Raw genomic sequence first — 18,464 nt, 5'->3', positions numbered from 1 at the left:
GGTAGGACATGATGACCCACCACCAACCCCAAACTCCACCTCTTCCTTTCAGCCACAGTCATCTCTCTTTCTGTGCCTATAATCTGATAATCAAAATTACTTGAAGAATTACCTGTTAGGTTCATAGCTACAATCAATCAGTTAATCCACTCCCTAAAAATCAGTTCACACCAAGCAAATACCCTTCTTAAAGAAGCCTATGCTGACCTAACTGACCAGTGATAATAAATAAATGGTGAGAAGCTTTTTTCTGTCTAATCTATGGTTACGTTTATTGTCAGATCAAAAAGAAACTCTGCTGAAAAAGAGAATCTGCCGTTTTCTTAACAGTTGCAACTTATCAGGCACTTCCCTTCCATTTGATGTTTGAAAGTGTGTTTATATCTGCTGCTTCCATTGTTTATATGACACCCGTTCTTCTGCCAGTGAAAAACTTCCATCCCTCAAGGCTACACAATCAAGCTCCCACCCACAAACATGGACCAAGAATAAGATGGCTAAGTTTTCAGATTTCCAAATGACAAGTTGCAACAAACAACAGTTCCTATAACCATTTAAGAAAAAGCAAGTTTTAGTGCAGCTAAATTTCTATTAAAAATAACACTATGTCAACAGAAGTCTTCATTTATTTCCAAGTCTTCAGATTGTTATTACACGTATGCCATTTAAACTATTTTTTATTTGAACATTAAGGTAATTACAGTTGGAGGGCTCAAATTTCCAGTGGCCTCTGTAGTAGATACCACCAGAGCAAAACATGAAACATTCCACATTGTTAATAATATGACATTTGAGTTACCAGAATTACAATCACCAATTTTTTTGCTAACAGATCACATAAGAAGTACGCAACTGGGGTGATTCCTTTAGCAGAAATATCAAACTGAGTACTGCATGTGTTTAATTTCAATATGAACATCTCCACATAAGAGCAACATCATACATGACAGTTGATTTATCACACATATGGTACTTTGGCTGCTCTAACTGTGACTTATTTTTCCTCCTAAGCTCCATAGTAGGTTTCCTTTATGAAACATATTGCTAATGTGCCCTGCATAAACATCAAGAATTAAATATATCTTTCTTCTGCCACTTCAACAGGGAAGGGAGCAGTGGTTTTATCTCATACAACACAGCCTTTTCATTCATGCACCATTTTTGTCCATTGACACTTCTACATGTACCCTAACTACCATTTTGTCTGCAAAAAAATAATCTTTATTCAAAAAAAAAAATCTGAATTTTCTTCTCAAATTAGAAAGACTACAGTCATAGACAATTACATATGACAAAATCACTACCACCTATTTATTTCAAAGTTACCACTGAATGTGTCAAATTTTTGTCAAGTAACAAGCACATCAGTCATCTGAGGTGTAATGAACTGGCTCACAATTCAGCTCATCCCATTCTGGAGTTCGTGTGTTTAACCGACTAGTTTTAGTTACCTTTTTTATAGGACACTCATGCAGATGTTGAGATTGGGTCAGGTAAAATATACGATACTTTATTACACACAGAAATACGAGTGGCACGTGGAAAGGCATTTTTAAAACACAGACCTAGTGAAATCAAACTGTCCCAAGTTTATCAAGTAAAATAGGATAAACAGCTCCAGTAATTATCACCATAAATTCAGCAAGAGAGTCATCTATATAGGAACTTGACTAGTTCTTGATTAACAAATATTAATTTCTTTGAACACCGCTACCATCAGTTTCAACTAGAACTAACCACTGTATTAAAACTTGTTCACTTACGCCCCCTATAAATGAATGAATTTAACCCTCCACCTTCCTGAATACAATTATATTGTCCTCTGATACACAATTGCCATCCAATGACCTACTACCACAGTAATCTAAGCGAGGACAATGTTTCCTCTAATACAGTCATGCACTTTAGCCACATGAAAGTTTTGAGGTAAAATGGGTGACATCTGGTTGCAAACTTTCAGATTTAAAAGAAAAAATAATCATATATACATACTGCAAATAAAGAACACCTAGAACCTGTCAATGGTGATCTGAAGCAATTTATTTCATTCACTCATCTGTGAAATTTTAGCAGATATTTCACATTTATAGTATTTGGTCCAGATATCCATACATGCCTTTAAGAGTCACTCAAAATACAATGTTGTGTCCAGAAATGCATCTGCTACCACAAAACATCTCTTCATCCTTTATTCACCCTCAGGCAGTGCTACACAAAACCAGATCTTAACTTCATTTGTGATACATCAACAGTGGGTAAGTCAGGAGGTATCTGACATAATATTTAAAGTTTGATGCAGTCACTATTCCTCACCCTTCAATAACTGTTTGTATTGAATTATTATAAATTCTGCAACACAGAAACAGTGTATAGCACTTCCATGCTTGTCTGCAATATAAACAAAACAGGATTTACTGTTTGTTCAGTTTATCTATAGAAAATTTAAAGACATTGTTTAACATCAAATGGCAGAATTACAGCCAAACCAATTAAGCTGTATATTCACTACGTAGCCATGAAATGACAATTCTCATGAATTTTTTCATCTTCTTCCTTCAATTAACTGAATTAAGTCAGAAAATTAACTTCTCCAATTCTGCTCTTCACTGTAGTTACTATGTGTCAGCTAATGTGTCAGCTAACCTTGATCCTTTGCCATTAATTTCCACACTACTATGCCTCTTATGTCTCCGAGTTCTCCTCAAACATTGTATTCCCCCTTCTTCATTCCATTGTTTTGTGTCATCTACAAAGAAGCCCTTCAACTGGAGCAGCACCTAGTCTAATAGAGGTTCCACTGGACAGCTTTTCTTAACAGAATAGTACAACGGTTGACAAGTGAAGTTTGCTGGAGACATGATCCATGATGTACCAGTGCTCCACCGTAGGCACCAAGTACCTTCTGTACACAAGATAAAACAGCTGTGCACATGTAAGCCACACAAAACAAGCCGAGTTAAGTGATTTGGGCAGGCAGTGTGGACAGGCCAGAAGCACGACAGCCAGACATTTCAGCTGAAGCAATTTTAATCCTGTTTGACTGTTTAACCTGTGTTACAGCCTAATTGAAGCATCGATTACGCAATACTCTCCAACAAACAAAAGCCCTACAAAGACACGTTAACTGTTCTTTTCTATAGAATAACTAGTTAGTATGTGTTCGAGAATGAATTTAATGCAAAGCTTGAAAAAGGTACCTAACTAATAACCACATCTGGAGCTTTTAAATACTTACTCTGAGGTATGTCTATTACTGTAAAAGTTTATGCATTGCATTCTAAAGTCTAGGGTCCAAGAAAAAAAGGCTAACTGTATTTTCTAAGTCAAGCAAGCTATAGAAAACTGGGAAGAAATAGCATGTGGTTTGTGTGCAAGTGTTACTATTTAGCATAACGCTTCATGCAAGTAATGCAAAAAAAAAAATCTATATACTCAGGACTGTTTACATCTGAATAAATAGGGTAAATTAGCAAATACAGTATTCAAAATTATCTACAAAAATGTGTTTTACCAAGTATTCACTGTTTGTATCAAGTCTTAAAGCAGAAAGCTGTCAGGGAAATACCAAAGAGTATGAAATAAAAGAAAAAATTAAATGCAGACATTCTCAGAAATCTCCTCAGAAAACAAATTCATTTTAACCGATAACTAAACTGAAACTAAACCAGAAGACTAAAGCTATTAAGTGGCCTTATCAGCAAACATCTTTGATCAAAAGGCCATAAACAAGTATGCTTTACATATTATTTATTTTACAACATGAGGTCAAAGCAACACATCTCCTTTTAGTAAAGTATACACAAATAGCCTCACTCAGAATACACTTTTAATGCACATAAAAAAAGTATTCATCTTACAAATCGTTTTGCAATCCAAATATACAATAGCTTGGAAAACAATATTTTAGAAAACTAAAGCCAATGTAAAAAGACTGCTTAGAACAATGAAAATGATAGAAGTTTCTGTATGGCTTTGTCTTTACAGTTTTCTTACTGCATCATCAATATCAGAAATCTGTTCCTTCAGCTGGTTCCACTGTTCTGGATTTAAAGAAATACCTGAAATGCATTAAAAACAAACACTTAAGACAAAAAGAAAATTTTGGCACAGGATCTTACATAATTTTATTAAGACTGGTTTCATACACAAAGTCTGTGTCAAAACTATTAACGCTTGAGACACTTCCACAACCATCTTTGTTACAAAGTGAAACTACTTATTTGGAACACTTCAGTTTAACTTTTACACTTTAGCTCATCTCTGGACAAGTTTAAATTACAAAGTCAATTAGTATGTTGTAACAAATTCAATCACAAATATTAAGCTAAACATGGAAAGTAAAATAGACCTCTGGCCTTGACAGAAGGCAGCTCAGAAGCCCTGGGTGAGAAGAAGAAAATATATTTGTATTCCTGTTGGCTTCTAAGCGCCATACCTCTGGACTGAACTTGTATGCACTTTTAAAGTACCATAATCCTGGGGTTTTTTTCCTCCCATTTCTTAAAGCACTATAAATAACACATACTGTAAGTAGCATTTTGGAAACTATTCCACTCCTTCACACCCACAAACCAACACGGAAATTATTTTTTCACTTCCAGTTCACTGCAGTTTCTAGTGACATTCAATCAATAATCATTCAGTGCCCCACAACCTATGTCCTCAGTTCTAAATCTGCTTCCTCAGGCTTGAGTCCAGGCACATGTTTCCTTTGTGCCTTAGCCTCTTCATTCTTCCCCTACAACCTCTATGACAGGCCTACACAAGTACAGACCCACAGGCCTACCTCTCATACTCTCTTCCCACCAGATGGTTCTCCCATTTACTGCCATTCTCCCCCCTCACTGATCAGGTTTCCTTCATTGCTTTCTCCCTGTAGGTGAAGCCGGACTTGTAAACAGGTGAAACACTGAATTTCATTTTTGGGGCTCATCGCCCTTTTCTTCTTCTACCATCACTGTCTTACCAGGGCACCATAACATCTCTGAGCAGCAAGCAATCTGCATGGAGCTACTCTAAGCAGCTTTCCACCAGTCTTTCAAGGGCAAGATTTTATTTTAAACAACTAAGTCAGGTGTGGTAACCATTATTAGGGGACCAAATGTCAAGATGTCCCTGAACCACAAACCAGATTAAGTGCACCCAGTTCAGTCCTTCTCTTTGAAACAATCTGACACAATTTAAACTGTTGGGGCTGGGCAGGGAGGGTCTGGTTTTTATTGCACTGCTTATACCATTTTTAGGACAGCTGGATAAGCAGCTCTTAAGTGCCTCAACAGAACATTAATCTCACATACTGTATCAGATTATTATTAATTTTATCCTAATAAAATTCAGACCCTCTTGCCACATTGGTAAACACTTCTACCTACATCATGTAATTTTTGTCACTTAGCCTACCCATCAAATCTCATTCTAGTTTGCCACTCAAACTTTTATGCCCCTTGTAGACTTCTACCTCAAAACACAGCAGGTTAAAGTCCTTCAAAGTCAGAGTAATTTTTTAGTTACATAGCAACAACAAATCCAAAATAAGTTTTCCTGTACAGTACCAGTACACCTGTTCATACAAACCTGTTCTCAGTGGTTATTTAAAAAATGTTGAAAATGCTCCTCAAGCTTTCCAAGCATGCATTCACTGAATTCCCCCCGGACACACCAGAATAAGGTAACAAACTTTGCATAGATTGTACATTAAACATCTTCAATTTCCAGGTAGAATGTTTCATAGTTGCCTACTTCCTTGGCACAATATGAAAACCAATTAAAAGAGGGTTTTTCTAACAGAAGCAACATGACTTCTAGAAGAGCGCTACTACTGCAGCTATCCTTGCATCCTCATCTTGCAGATGGTAAACTTCTGGAAATGGTTCCATGAAGGCATGCCACAAAAAGCAAGTATGGGAGTAGCAATTAAAAGTACAGTGGCTTATGCTGTGTTGTAAATTAGAAATACCAAAACTTGGAACATGAGGTATTTTCATCTCAACTAAAATACTGACATATTTTTCCAAAATTAGTCACATTAAATGTTTTAATGATTTTAAGCTAAATTTTGATAGCAATTCAATGACATAGTTGTTCTAAAGAAATTAACATCTTATCACAAATAAGTACGTTAAATCTTTTCAGTGCTTTTTTTAAAAATCCAGCTGTAATAGAAGAAATAAATTGTGTTGATTAAGTTGGGGGCGGGGGACAGGGAGCTCGGCTATAACTGCCATACCCAATCTGCTTGTATTTGATGCCTCCATAAATCATGGAGGACCCATTTGGGAAAACAGACTCAGGCCAATGAACCCACTTTGCTTTTGTTTATAATCTACACATAAAACTAACCATTTGTTAAAATATAAACTACAGAAAAGTAGAAATACTACTTTAAAAATACCATGTAGCAAGAAAGTATACAAATTTGATACGCAAAATCCATTTTGATCCAGCAAACCGCAGACAATGTTTTAATACAAAGTAACATGAAGCAGAACAATACCTTTTCTGCCAGGCTTCATTTCACCTTCTTGGTCCATCCAATATTCTCTAATATCAATTAAGACTTTCCCTTTAAAGTCACGGACACTGACATACCTCATTTTGCCAATCTGTCAAAACACATATAAGGGTCTTTTAGGTATTTTACATATTACAACATTCACTTTTCCCAGCAGTATCAGATTTGGACATGTGACATAGCACACTGCAGCTTATTTTAGACACCAGAGACACAAGTAGTTCAAAAGCTTAATCCAGAGTAGTCAGTAGGCTGGTAAGCAATGACTTAAAACAGGTTGAGCATTCAATGCTCAACAGAAAAGTAGCTCTCCTAGAATAAAAGTACCTATATTCTTAACATGCTTATTTTTTACAAAAGCCACTGATTCGCTATTTTCCGAAAATATTTTGCCTCTATTATAACCATCTTCCTTCACAGCAGTTGTAAACAAACAGGGAAGAGGGAGCTCTACTCCCAGATTTTAGTCCATTCCATATGTACAGAAAGCAAACTACACATTCACATGAGGTAACCACAATTTCTAAAGGGGTTTTTGTTTCGTGTTTGTTTGGGTTTTTTCCTTCTTTCCTTAAACACAGTATACACAGATGGAAATGAAACTCAGCCACCAACTGTCCCGTGCCCATTCCCAAGTCCTTATGGTGCTTCACTGGAACTATGGTTAAAAGGTTATTTCAATGTACCAGGTATTCCAAAAAAACATTCAAATCCTTTAAGTTTACCAGCATGTAGCATAGTATGAAATGACGTTGAAATTCCCTAATTTCTGCACTACAGTGGCTTAACTGAATTATGAGGGTACTTTTTTTTTTTTTTTTTTGGGGGGGGGGGGCGCGAGGAGGGGACCGGGGGGTGCAGTCACACGTGACAGCTATGCCTTACACTGCATATAGGGTCTACATTTAGGCTACACATTTAGGCTCATTAAAAGGTCTTTCCAAATTTGATAAAAAATTATTTGTTTACATAAATTCAAAGTATAATGTGAACTTGAGAATCAGAAATTAAATAATAAAACCACAGCAAAATACAATTCATGTAAGAAATTCTTAGAATACTACATGCACCTTCTGGCTACACTTTATGAAGAAAGAATACATTCTGAAGTAAACCATTTTAAAATAGAATATTCCTTCCTGAAAAAACATTAACTTTAGTTCTCAATTTCCTTAATTTATGCATCTCACACTTCGATACAAACTTAACAAGAGCCCAAACACATCTTACTAGCACTAAGACTGACCAGAAAAGCTGAACAACTCTCCAATCAACTAAAATCATCAACAGAGGTTTAAGTCATAAGCTACTATTGCACAAAATAGATATAAACAAAAATGCTTTATGTTTGTTTAAAGCAATTTTTCTTCTTATGCAGATCATGATAAATTAACTCTAAAACTGATTTTAAAACAATTTGGACATCTTTAGATTCCCGAAGCCTGAAGCAGTTTCTCTACTTCAAAGTATCCTTTAAAATGAACAAGGCATTACAGTTTATAACATAGTATTTTTTGATTGACTTTATATTAAATAGTTTCACAGTGCTACAAATATAACATCCAAAAATAAGGTATGATGTCATAGTAGCTTAGTTCTTTCAGACCAAACTTGGTACCATGCCCAACTCCATCAGCACTGCTGACAAAGAATATCCTAAATAGCCTGCACGAACAACATTTCTTGGGTTTACCCTTTAACACTTCAGTGACTTTTAAGGTCACCATTAAGAACAGCTTCAAGCAGTAGTACTCTGCAACACCTTTATTTTTCCAGGGCTATCAAAGAATATTAGTGCATTGCCAAGTAATTCCAGATTTGCTTTAAGAAAAAAAATCTGATACAATATAGCAGATTACAGCTGCAAATATAGTAAAAGGGGTTAGGATTTGAATTTTAAGACAAGACTTTGTCTTAATTCAACTACAGTAAGACAAAGGGCAATAATGCAAAGTTCACATTTACTTAATCAGTTAAGTCTCACCTTAAATGGAAACAGCTCCATATGAAAATGCTAAAATTAAGTCTTACATGACTGTCTAGATTTCAGCTGAGTGTTCCCATCAAATTTGAACATTTAGTTGAACTATATGCAAAAGCTGCTACTGCTAAAAGCTTTAACTAGGCTTCTGAAGAACAGTTTCAATTAACATCTAAGTTAAAAACTTCAACTAAAAACTCGATTTAACTATTTAAGTAAACCAATGTTTCTTGATGCACAGTTACCTGCAATTCTGGCACAGAGTCATTTCTATACAATTCTTTTTTCTTGCAGCAGCTGACAGTCCTAGAATAATTTCACTGATCTAAGCATCTCTGTATCTCTATAACCACAGCAGTGTCCAAGGGTTGTATTGATTTATAGCTGTGTAGTTACCGCAGTTCAACCTCCATAGACAAATTCATATGCTTTTTATTAAATATTACAGCTCCTTAGATTACACTATTCTATTGAATTACATAAATCAGAAGACATGAAGGGCATTATTTCCATGTTTCCGTTCCTTAGAATAAAATGCACTGTACTGTGTCTTGGTTCCTTTCACACTATGCAGCTGACTTCCTCTATGAGTTTCAGCGATCACTTCTTCACAGTTACTCCTATTTCCAGGTCGGCCTATGTTGCGATGGAGGGAAGACACAGTCACTCAATATGAGTGATCAGCAGACTTCGTTTATTGTACCTTACAGTCACCTTTTATGCCTTGTTATAATTAGCTCATACATATTACAAAAGTTAAGCTCATTATTGGTTAGTTGCCTAAATACCAAGCCCGCCCCCAGTTTCTCTTCTGTAGTTATCTGTTCCCACCTGCAACACTCTTTTCCCACCGAAATCTTCCTGTTACCGTGTAACAAGAACAGCCAAGGACAGTGTATTTTTGCTTTATTATTATTCAGATAAGCTGAGAGGGATGTGCATTTTTGTCCAGCCAGCTGGACTATGTCTGTGTGACCCTTTTCAGCTAGCCAGTTATCCACAGGCTTGATTAATCTGTGTACAACTGTGGAAGTAGAAACAGCAAAAAAGCATCCTTTCTTAGCTGATAACTGCATATACAGCATTAGAAGGAGCACAATAAAAACTCCTGTCAACAGCAAGATCTGCAACGCAACAAATCCGTTGTGAAATGCATCGATGACCACCTAGGTTTCAGAATTAATGTGCTAAACCAATCACCTTTCTAGAGCATCATAAATTTATATATTTATCTACTTTTGGGAGCCTATGATAAAGACATTATACTGGGAAACCAAAGCACTTATTTCTCACAAGTCAAAAAAAGCAAACACAACCCCAACTTCATAATAACAAAAAGGAGAAGCAGGACAACACAGAGAGGGACGACTTTCGAAGTAACAATTTCAGTGAAATGCCTGATCACACAAAGTGGTTCTACTCTGGGTAGTCATTAATACTGCATCCTGAGAGCATGAACACACCTTACCCAAAGCAAGCGTAGGCAGATGACAGGATCTGTCAAATTAACCAAAGCACACGATATAGAGCTCATGTTGGCTTGAAGCCATGGACAGGAATCTAATGCATCAACACCAAACCCTTCCACATTAACATGAATACTGCTTGTCTTTAAGGCCCCTAGTAACACATGCCAAATGGGAGGAGGATAAATTTCCACACCCCAACTGCACCCAAGTCCTGTAACAAATTCCAAGGTATACTAGGCTACCTATAAAAACTAAAAAGGCCAAGACATGTAAATAAAAAAAAACACACTTGATCTCTGATACTGAATTAATTCCCTTGTACTATTCTTCATAATCAGTTTCAAGAGTATCATTATACCAACACTAGTCTCAAACAAAAATAATGAAATGTACATCTTCACGAAAATGCTGAATCTTCTGAATACAGCCATCACAATGAGCTCTATATTAAGGAAAGCTGTATACTTTAAAGAATGCAGCCTGAGAACGTAGAACAACAAGTTGCAAAGTTCTGCATCATTTGCTGCCACTCCCACACACAGTATGGACACCACAGAACTTCTGATTATCCTATGAATGCTTTACAGCCTGATTTCCATCTATTGAAGTCACACTGGGAAGTTATACCGCAAAGTCACTTGCACATCACAGATCATTTTACTGCAGCGGGAGAGCAGAAAGGAGAGTTTCAAGTATAAACACACAACCTAAAAAATCAACATGCAACTAGAGCTTCTAGCATGCTCTCCTGGCGAGGGGGTAGAGAGGGCAAGTATCCTCAGACCTACAGTGCTATTTCTACACTGAAACAGTTGCATCTTCCTTAACCCACACAAACTGATGTAGCATGAAAAAACTCACAATGTTTCACACAACACAATAAGCCACCTAAAAGAAATACTGTTGTTAACTAAAAGGCAGGCAGAGACTAAGTAACACTGACATTTTAGGTCAAGGTGATATTCAAATACTTTTTCTGGTTTATATTCAACACTGGAAGAATCTTGTTCTTAGACTAGTGTAAGAGTCCTCCTCTATTGCCTATTTTAGTAACTTGTTATTATCTTAGGTCAAAAAGATTGAAAGAAACAGATCACACAAATAGTTCTGCTTTTATTTGAAAAGGTTTGGGGTTTTTTTGCATCAAGAGAGCAGTAAAAACTTTAACAGCTTTGTCCAAGGCTGGAATTTTTGAACTTATTACACATACAGCATAAAGCTTATACATAATTTTTTTGAGCTCTAACTGCAATTCACCTCTTAAGATACAGAAGACACTATCTCCTTTTTCCAACATGGTTCAAAGCATGCCCCAGCAGAACTAGAAGTTTAATTTTCCTTCAATGGGGAAGTACAGGCATTGCCTTCAACAGAAGCTCTCACTCCCAACTATACACAAAGAGGAAAGCAAGAACTGATACATTAAAAATAACCGCCCTGTATTACAATATCAGTTAAGCAGGTCATCCCTCTAGAAAAGTTAGTTGGGTTTTTTGCCATATTACTTCACACAACTACAGCCCCACACCATTTCTCTTCCCTTATTCAGTGTTGAGGCCATCTTATTAGCCACTTCTCCCATACCCTTTCAGTAACTTAAGAATCAGAATCTCTAAGAATTTAAAGTTAATTTCCAGGCACATTTAATAAGCCTTGATCCACACCCCTAAAATACGTAATTCTGAGCTACATATATTCTCGCACAGCTTTCAGCACACTGCTACCACCTGAGCTAACCCCAGAAGCTACGATACCTTGAATTCACAAATGCATCTTGTCACCGAAAAATGTACATTCATCCCATCTTAAAAACAAGGACAATGTCAAGAATTATAACCTTTCTGGATCTTCAGTGAGAAAAATCTGCAACATAAAACAAAGGAACAAGCAAAACCTATTCCAAGACACTGTCTTACAATACAGGAGCCTAGCTGCCCTTGACCTAATTAAATACAAATGAAGAGTCCATATTTTGGTTTCCAAGAACCATTTTTTCAAGAGCCCTGATTAAAAAACATTTCCATGTAGAGACAGTCCTGATCTAATATTTACAGTATACTCATGGTAAATACCTCATTTACCAACAAAATGACTACCCAGAGATACCAAGGGCAAAGACATCAGCATTAAAGCTACTGCTACAGCTCAGATTCTTTTACTCTGCTGAAACCTGACAATGCTTTTTCTGAGCATCTCATCTGAATGCTAGCATTGTAATTCCCTTTGTCCAAGGCTTCAGCAGACGAAGTGCTACGCTGCCAAGATATTCAGACCACCTCATAAAATTTATACTGAGTATGATGTAACATGTTACCTTAACCGGGCTCTAAGAGTTAACAGTTTTACCTGAAACATATTCTCATCTCTATTACTGCTTTGCTTAGAAGACGCTGCACCTTTTGAACTTTCACCAGTCTTTTGTTTCTTTACAGGCTTTTCGGGAGTCGCTTGCTTTTTCCGCTTCGCCTTGGAGCAAAAATATAAAAAGAAGAGCATGAACCACAACTTGTTCTGTAAGTTACAGAAAAGTTTACATTAGAGGTCACAAACTACTGCTATGCAATGCGTGTGATCACCTTCCTGCTGTGAAGCCAAGAATCCAATACTGTATATTTAGACTGAATATAATAAAAACCTAAGTATCTTCAAATAAGCCTAATTCTGTTCCCAGTGAAGTTCACCATAATACTTTGGCTTCAAAGAGAATTACATTAGACCAGCATACATTTCAAAAATCCTATTCTTTCTGCACAGTAATACTTTTGGTTCAGTAGTTTTAATAAAAAAATTGGACTCTGATAGAAGTTTCACCTTCCTTTCTACTGAGTGCAAGAAAAAAATGCAGGACAGCTTACAACTCTTCTAAAAAAGAAAAAATAATCAGATGAGCTAATGAAGCATCTAGAAATTACCTCCATCAGGGTAATCTTTTTTTAAAATCAGCATCCAATGTCCATCCACAGTATGATAAATTAATTCAGACAGTATCACTTGTAAATCGGATCACCTGCAGATGCTACAAAATTATCATTCCTACTAATGGTTATATAGTGACCATGCCCAGCCTAGGGGAAGGAGGGGAGGAAAGTGTAATACAAAGATACCAAAATTAGTCTCACCTGCTACAGTTGTATTTGATAACCTCTTTTAAAGACAGACAGTTACAACACACATGGAAGGTTATAATAGAAAAAAACAGAACCCACGTTATTGCCCACTGAAGTACTGTTAGACTATGTCTATTCAGGAATACACTTCTCTATCAAAAAAAAAAAACACCTGACCTTTTCTCTTCTATTAAGATCTGACAGAATGCTTAATTTGCAAAGTGCAACCACATCATGTTTGAACCAATTCAGTAAAGACTGAATCTCTACACATACTACATTAGAAGACCTGACATCTGTGTTACCACCTAGGATTTCTTAAAAAGATAAACTCACTCGTTTTTTTTCTGTTTTTTTTTTTTTTTTTTTTCATAAGAACTGGTGTATCTATACAAACTTATAAATTAAATAACTATTAAAAATAAAGAGAACACTCAATTTATACATTTAAAACAGTCAACATATGTTAAAATTAACCAACTCAAAGACATTCAGGTTGGCTCAACTTTTAAGTGAGAAACTAGAGATGGTATTACAGTAAACGTTAAGAACCTGAAACAGAGAAAAAGAACATGAAACAAGATAAGCAAGCAGTACATGGAGAACAAGGCAAGTCAATGTTTTTCTTTTGGATAAGTAATCCAGATACCAAAAGGAGGGAGAAGGGGCTATCCCCAAAATTAGTCCAAATTCTTGCCACCAGAGCAGCTTATAGAGAAGCCTCCTATCACTTGCCCACAAAGCAGCAAAGAATTCTAGGAAGCTTGTGGTTAGATACATCATATGGAAAACTCCGGAGAGAACAAAATGCAACTTAAGGCAGAAACATTTTATCCACCCAAACCCTATCTCAGGTGGTGGTTTTTGTTGTTGTAGTTGTTGGGGGGTGTGGGGTGGCTGGGAGAACGGGTGTTTTGGGTTGTCTGATAAATTACATGGAATGACATGCAGGTTGTGACATAATGCTCACCTAATTCCCTAACCCCAGTCTGAAACGTAAGAGTTAATACAGTAGTAATAAACTGCATGTAAGGTTCACCTTTTTGTCAACTTCACTATCTGAATCACTTGCAGATGAGCTTGAAGACACAAGTTCCTTTGACTTAGGCATTCTAGGAAGAGAAAAATAATGTGAGAACACTATACAAGGAATACATCCCACTACAGCTGAAAAGCCATCTTCAAAACTGTTTGCAAAGTCTCTTCTTGTTCAGACTCCTCCCCTAAAGACCTTCCTGCCTTTTCATACAAGCTTTAATACATATTGTAGATAAGATCTCAATCACTCTTACCTCTTCTACCTCTTCCCCTTTTTGTCATGACTGCATTAAATGCAATGTTTTATTTTCTGCAGTTTACAAAGGGACAATTTTTCACCAGTTTCATATAACCCTAGATATGGCAGAAACCATGATGTAAAAAATACAACACAATACTGTCCTCCAGTTGAATTCTTCATATTACAGTCACAAATATAAACTATTAAGGCCCTAGCATTACCTGTACTCCTACATGGGCATTTTGACCAGTTAGATTTGCAAGTAACACACTAAATAATCATCACACATGAAGCTGATAACCCAAAAGTCTGCAAAACACCACAGTTACAGTGATATACGGTATTGCATTTAACACTTCCACTGCAGCTTCAACACATCAGTCACTAGAGCCTATTCATTTGCCAGACAAGCGGACATTCAGCTTTCTTTGAATGCAATGCTGCCAGGTGCACTTCTACATCTCTCTGGTATGCAAATGTGGTTAGATAAGGCAGTTGCACATCTTGCCTGCCACTAGCAATTCTAACAAATAAACAGCTCATTTCTTCTTTTAGAACAAAAATAAGCATCCCAGAGAGAAAGTGTATAAAATAAACTACAGCTAGGAAAGGCTAATAAAAGATTGAAGAAGCATATCTCGGGGGGGAGGGTGGTGGTGGTGGTGGTGTAAGAATAGCAGTGGCCTTAAACTGGTAGTGAAAAAAAAAATATTTGCAAATGAAAAAACGGGAGCCCGAATAATGCTAGTGGATCAACGTGGTTCCAAAGTAGGATAAGTTCTGTCCAAGGATAGCTTGGAGCACAACGATGAAACGTGTAACACTAAAAATGAAAGAGGGTGTGGGGAAGCACACAGAAGCCACGCTGCAGGATGGAGGCAGAGGACAGCCGGTATGGGACAACATAAAAATAAGCACAAAGACAACATAAAATCGTGGAGCCGAACAAGAAAAGACTGATGCGCGGGCATCAGCAGGGCATAACCTCAGGGTCCTCATCAGAATGAGGGAGTGACATGGAGGAAGGTGGAGGCGGAAACTGGAGCAAAAAGAAACGTGGGGTGGTAGGTGCCCCTCGGGAGGGGACTGGCAGGCAGAGGGCGAGGAGACACCAAAGCACCAGCGAGAGCGAGGGCGGAAGGAGACGGGCCAAGGGTGGACAAGAAAAAGATAAAGGAGAAAGACAGGCCAGCACGAGCTAGGAACACGAGGTAGGCGGATCCCAGCCGCCATTTTCCTCCCCTATTCCCCTTTTCCACAGCTCGTATTACCCCCTGGGAAAGGAGCGAGGGCCCGCAGGCGGGAGCGCGATCAAGGACGCCCAGCGCCTGCCGGGGCAGGGTGGCACAGGCGGGCTGCAGGGCACCGCCGCCGGCGGCCACAAAAAGCAGTGCCAAAAAAAAAAAAAAAGGGTCGGGGGTCGTCAGCGGGCAGGATCAGATCCCGGCGCAGGGGGGAACGGAGCCAGGCGGTCCTCCGCCGCCATTTTCTCCCTCACTCAAATCCTCTTTGCCCCCCCAACATGGCAGCTTCTCCTCGACAGCGGCTCCTCCTCCCGCCCCAGGCCCGCTCCACAGCGGGGCAACCCTCCCGCAGGCAACAGCGGGCACTCGAGGAAAAGGGGAAGCCTCGCCACACAGCTGCCCACAGTGCCTCCGCGCCGGCCGGGCAGCGCCAAGGCCCCAGCAGTCGGCGACAGGGGCGGGGGACGGAGAAAATGGCGGCGGCCCCTACGGGGCGCGAGGGGGGACCCCAACACTCACGTCCTACTCCGCGCGCGGCTCCTCACTACCACGAGCGAAACGGAAGTGATGTGCCGCGGAATCCCCGCCCCGCACCACGTGGGAGGGGCGGGGGGGACACACAGGACGGTGTTTAAAGGGGACGCGTCCGTTGCTGCCTCGTTCCCGCTTCTCCCGCCCGAGCTGGGGGTTGCGCGGCCGGTTCCTGCGCCCGCCGCCTCACACCAACCGAGCGGGCAGAAACGCGCCCTGGGAAGGGGAACCTGTGGGGCTGGTGGCAGGGCCTTGCCCGCCCGCCGCTCGGTCTGCAGCAGGCACCCCTCGGCGCTGCGGCCCCGCGGAGGGGAGGCGCCGCCGGGGCCGGGCCTTTGCCAGCCGCCTGCCGCAGCTGAGGCGCTGCGGGAGAGGGTCGGGAGGAAAGCACTTAATGCTTAAAAAGAACTTTTTAAAAAAAAAACAACCCAAAACAAACAAAAAAACCCACAAAAACAAATTAAAAAAAAAAAAAAACTCAGAGGCTGTTTTCCTTTGCACGCTGCGAGGGTTCCTCGATGTCGTTCAGAGCCGCGCGGGCAGCAGCCGTGCCCGAGGAAGCGCCGTCCGGCGGTGTCGCTGCGGCAGCTTTGCATACCGAAACCGCAGCCGCGGGGGGCACCGAGGCGCTGTTGAGGAAAGCGCTGGTTCCCCTTTCGCTCGTCGGGCGGCCCGGGCTGCGCCTGCCCCCCGCAGGGCTTTGGGGCGGGGGGCAGGTCAGCGTGAGGGCGCCCATCTTGCCGGTCACCCTGGGGGCTAACGGAGGTGTGGAGCGGCGTGGGCTGAAGGCTGAAACAACCTCGGTTCCTATTTTAACCACCTTTCTAAAAGCCATCTAAGAAAAAAAAAACCCAAACAAACAAAAAAACAACCAACAAACCCTTTGAAAATGGAATTCGACAATCTTGTCTATTTCTGTAACGGTTACCCCAGTACACACTGTACCCTGTGTACCGTGCTGGTGCCTTCCGTGTCCTTCCTCGAGACTTCGGAGAGGGGCTGTAGGCCTAGCTGATCTGAAAATGTATGCAACAGCTGAGATAAACGAAAGTGCACCTCTTTGGACGGGAGGTGGGGAAAGGGTCCTCTGCCCTCAACACTGTGAAGGAAGACTTTGGCAGCCTTTGCAAGCTGCCGTGGGCCAGGCATGTTGTCAGGCCATGAGCGGTTTCATGTTGTGTCTTCCTCTCTTGCCTATTTGAGCCTGTACTTCGTTTCAGTTTATGATGAGATTAACATTGAAGTATTATCATAGTCAATACAACTTCACACAAAGCTACCATAGCCTGTTTCGTATATTTATCACTCTTTGCACCTATGGGTCATCTAGCTGTGCTGTAAGCACAGCGGGATGCTACTGCTCCAGAGCACCCATTATCACTTCAGTTTACGCCTTTTCTCATTGTTACTACCTCTAGACCTGTGCTTTTTCTACCATGACAACTCCAGCTTTTTGTAAAAAGCACAAGCAAACTATCAGAAATAGGTACTGGACTCTAGTCCTGATCCTGGTTTTCCAGTAAAGGTGGAGTGGAGCGGTGGCTGATTAGCCTCTGTAGTTTCAAGAACACACACCTATGAATAAAGTGTTTACAAATCAAAATTCTTGGGCTTTTTTGAATTCCAAAGATCCACATGCCACAAGGAGAAACATCATGCCTCAGGAAGGGATTGTTTCAAAGAACGTCTTCAGAATTTCTTAGTGAGTAAGTATTCTTTATTGTCGGCACCGGGCGTACGGGGGATCCTTCCACCAATCGTACACACCCAGAGGGGCAGATTATCTTATATTTATATAATGAAACAATGAATATTCCATTAACGCCTATACATATTCATTACCTGAACCCGCCTACCCTCGCTTCGTATGCTAATTAGCTTATCAGTCTTTCACGCTTGCGCAGATTCTTCCAAAAATTGTGGGCCGGGGTCTTTAGAATGTGGGCAGTGGTCTATGGGAGGAAGGCTGTAGGTCTTCCTCATGGTGTACTTTTCACCTTTTGCTCATTATGTGATGGTCTTGCACATTTGCAGTGTTCTTACCAGTCTGAGGTAATTTATGCCCTTGCTGGCCATCTGCTTTTCTTGCTTAATTATTTCTTTTACCCTTATCTGTCTTCTCCTGCTGAAGTGTTCCGCTAAAGTTTTAACATAGAAGGTCAGCAGACAGGCGGATGTCTAACAAAGGATAACAGAACAGACACCAAAGGTAGATGGCGGTACATGATATCTACAATTGTTACAGTGGCTAACAAACATAATGGTTATTCTTTAATTCTATTCTAAAGTTCGTTCATACTACATCACTTTGAAGCATACGCTTTGCTGTGTTTCAAAAGTGA

The 18,464-nt window shown here is 39.7% G+C and overlaps 1 protein-coding gene across 1 annotated transcript; it reads right to left on the bottom strand.

Annotated features, from left to right (window-relative positions):
* Window positions 1-3,808: 3,808 nt before the first annotated feature.
* Window positions 3,809-16,196, bottom strand: SUB1 (SUB1 regulator of transcription). The gene is made up of 5 exons (XM_080371220.1): window positions 16,111-16,196; window positions 14,108-14,180; window positions 12,308-12,427; window positions 6,494-6,602; window positions 3,809-4,058 (listed from the first exon to the last, which is right to left on the bottom strand). Exons 2-5 carry the CDS (start codon window positions 14,177-14,179, stop codon window positions 3,979-3,981), a joined length of 381 nt encoding a protein of 126 aa, XP_080227346.1. The 5' UTR covers window position 14,180; window positions 16,111-16,196; the 3' UTR covers window positions 3,809-3,978.
* Between the last annotated feature and the right edge of the window lie 2,268 nt (window positions 16,197-18,464).

This window comes from Falco punctatus (assembly GCF_963210335.1).
Source record: "Falco punctatus genome assembly, chromosome: Z".
In the NCBI taxonomy this organism is placed as follows: Eukaryota; Metazoa; Chordata; class Aves; order Falconiformes; family Falconidae; genus Falco; species Falco punctatus.
This window is presented reverse-complemented; position numbering and strand designations above follow the sequence as displayed.

What these genes read in the sequence shown, in the direction of transcription:
- SUB1 (XM_080371220.1), bottom strand. Translation starts at nt 14,179, where the DNA reads ATGCCTAAGTCAAAGGAACTTGTGTCTTCAAGCTCATCTGCAAGTGAT. An exon ending in ATAGTGAAGTTGACAAAAAG is followed by an intron (nt 12,428 to 14,107) that starts GTGAACCTTACA and finishes TTTTGCTCCAAG; the next exon opens with GCGAAGCGGAAAAAGCAAGC. An exon ending in AATGAAGCCTGGCAGAAAAG is followed by an intron (nt 4,059 to 6,493) that starts GTATTGTTCTGC and finishes AATGCATTTCAG; the next exon opens with GTATTTCTTTAAATCCAGAA.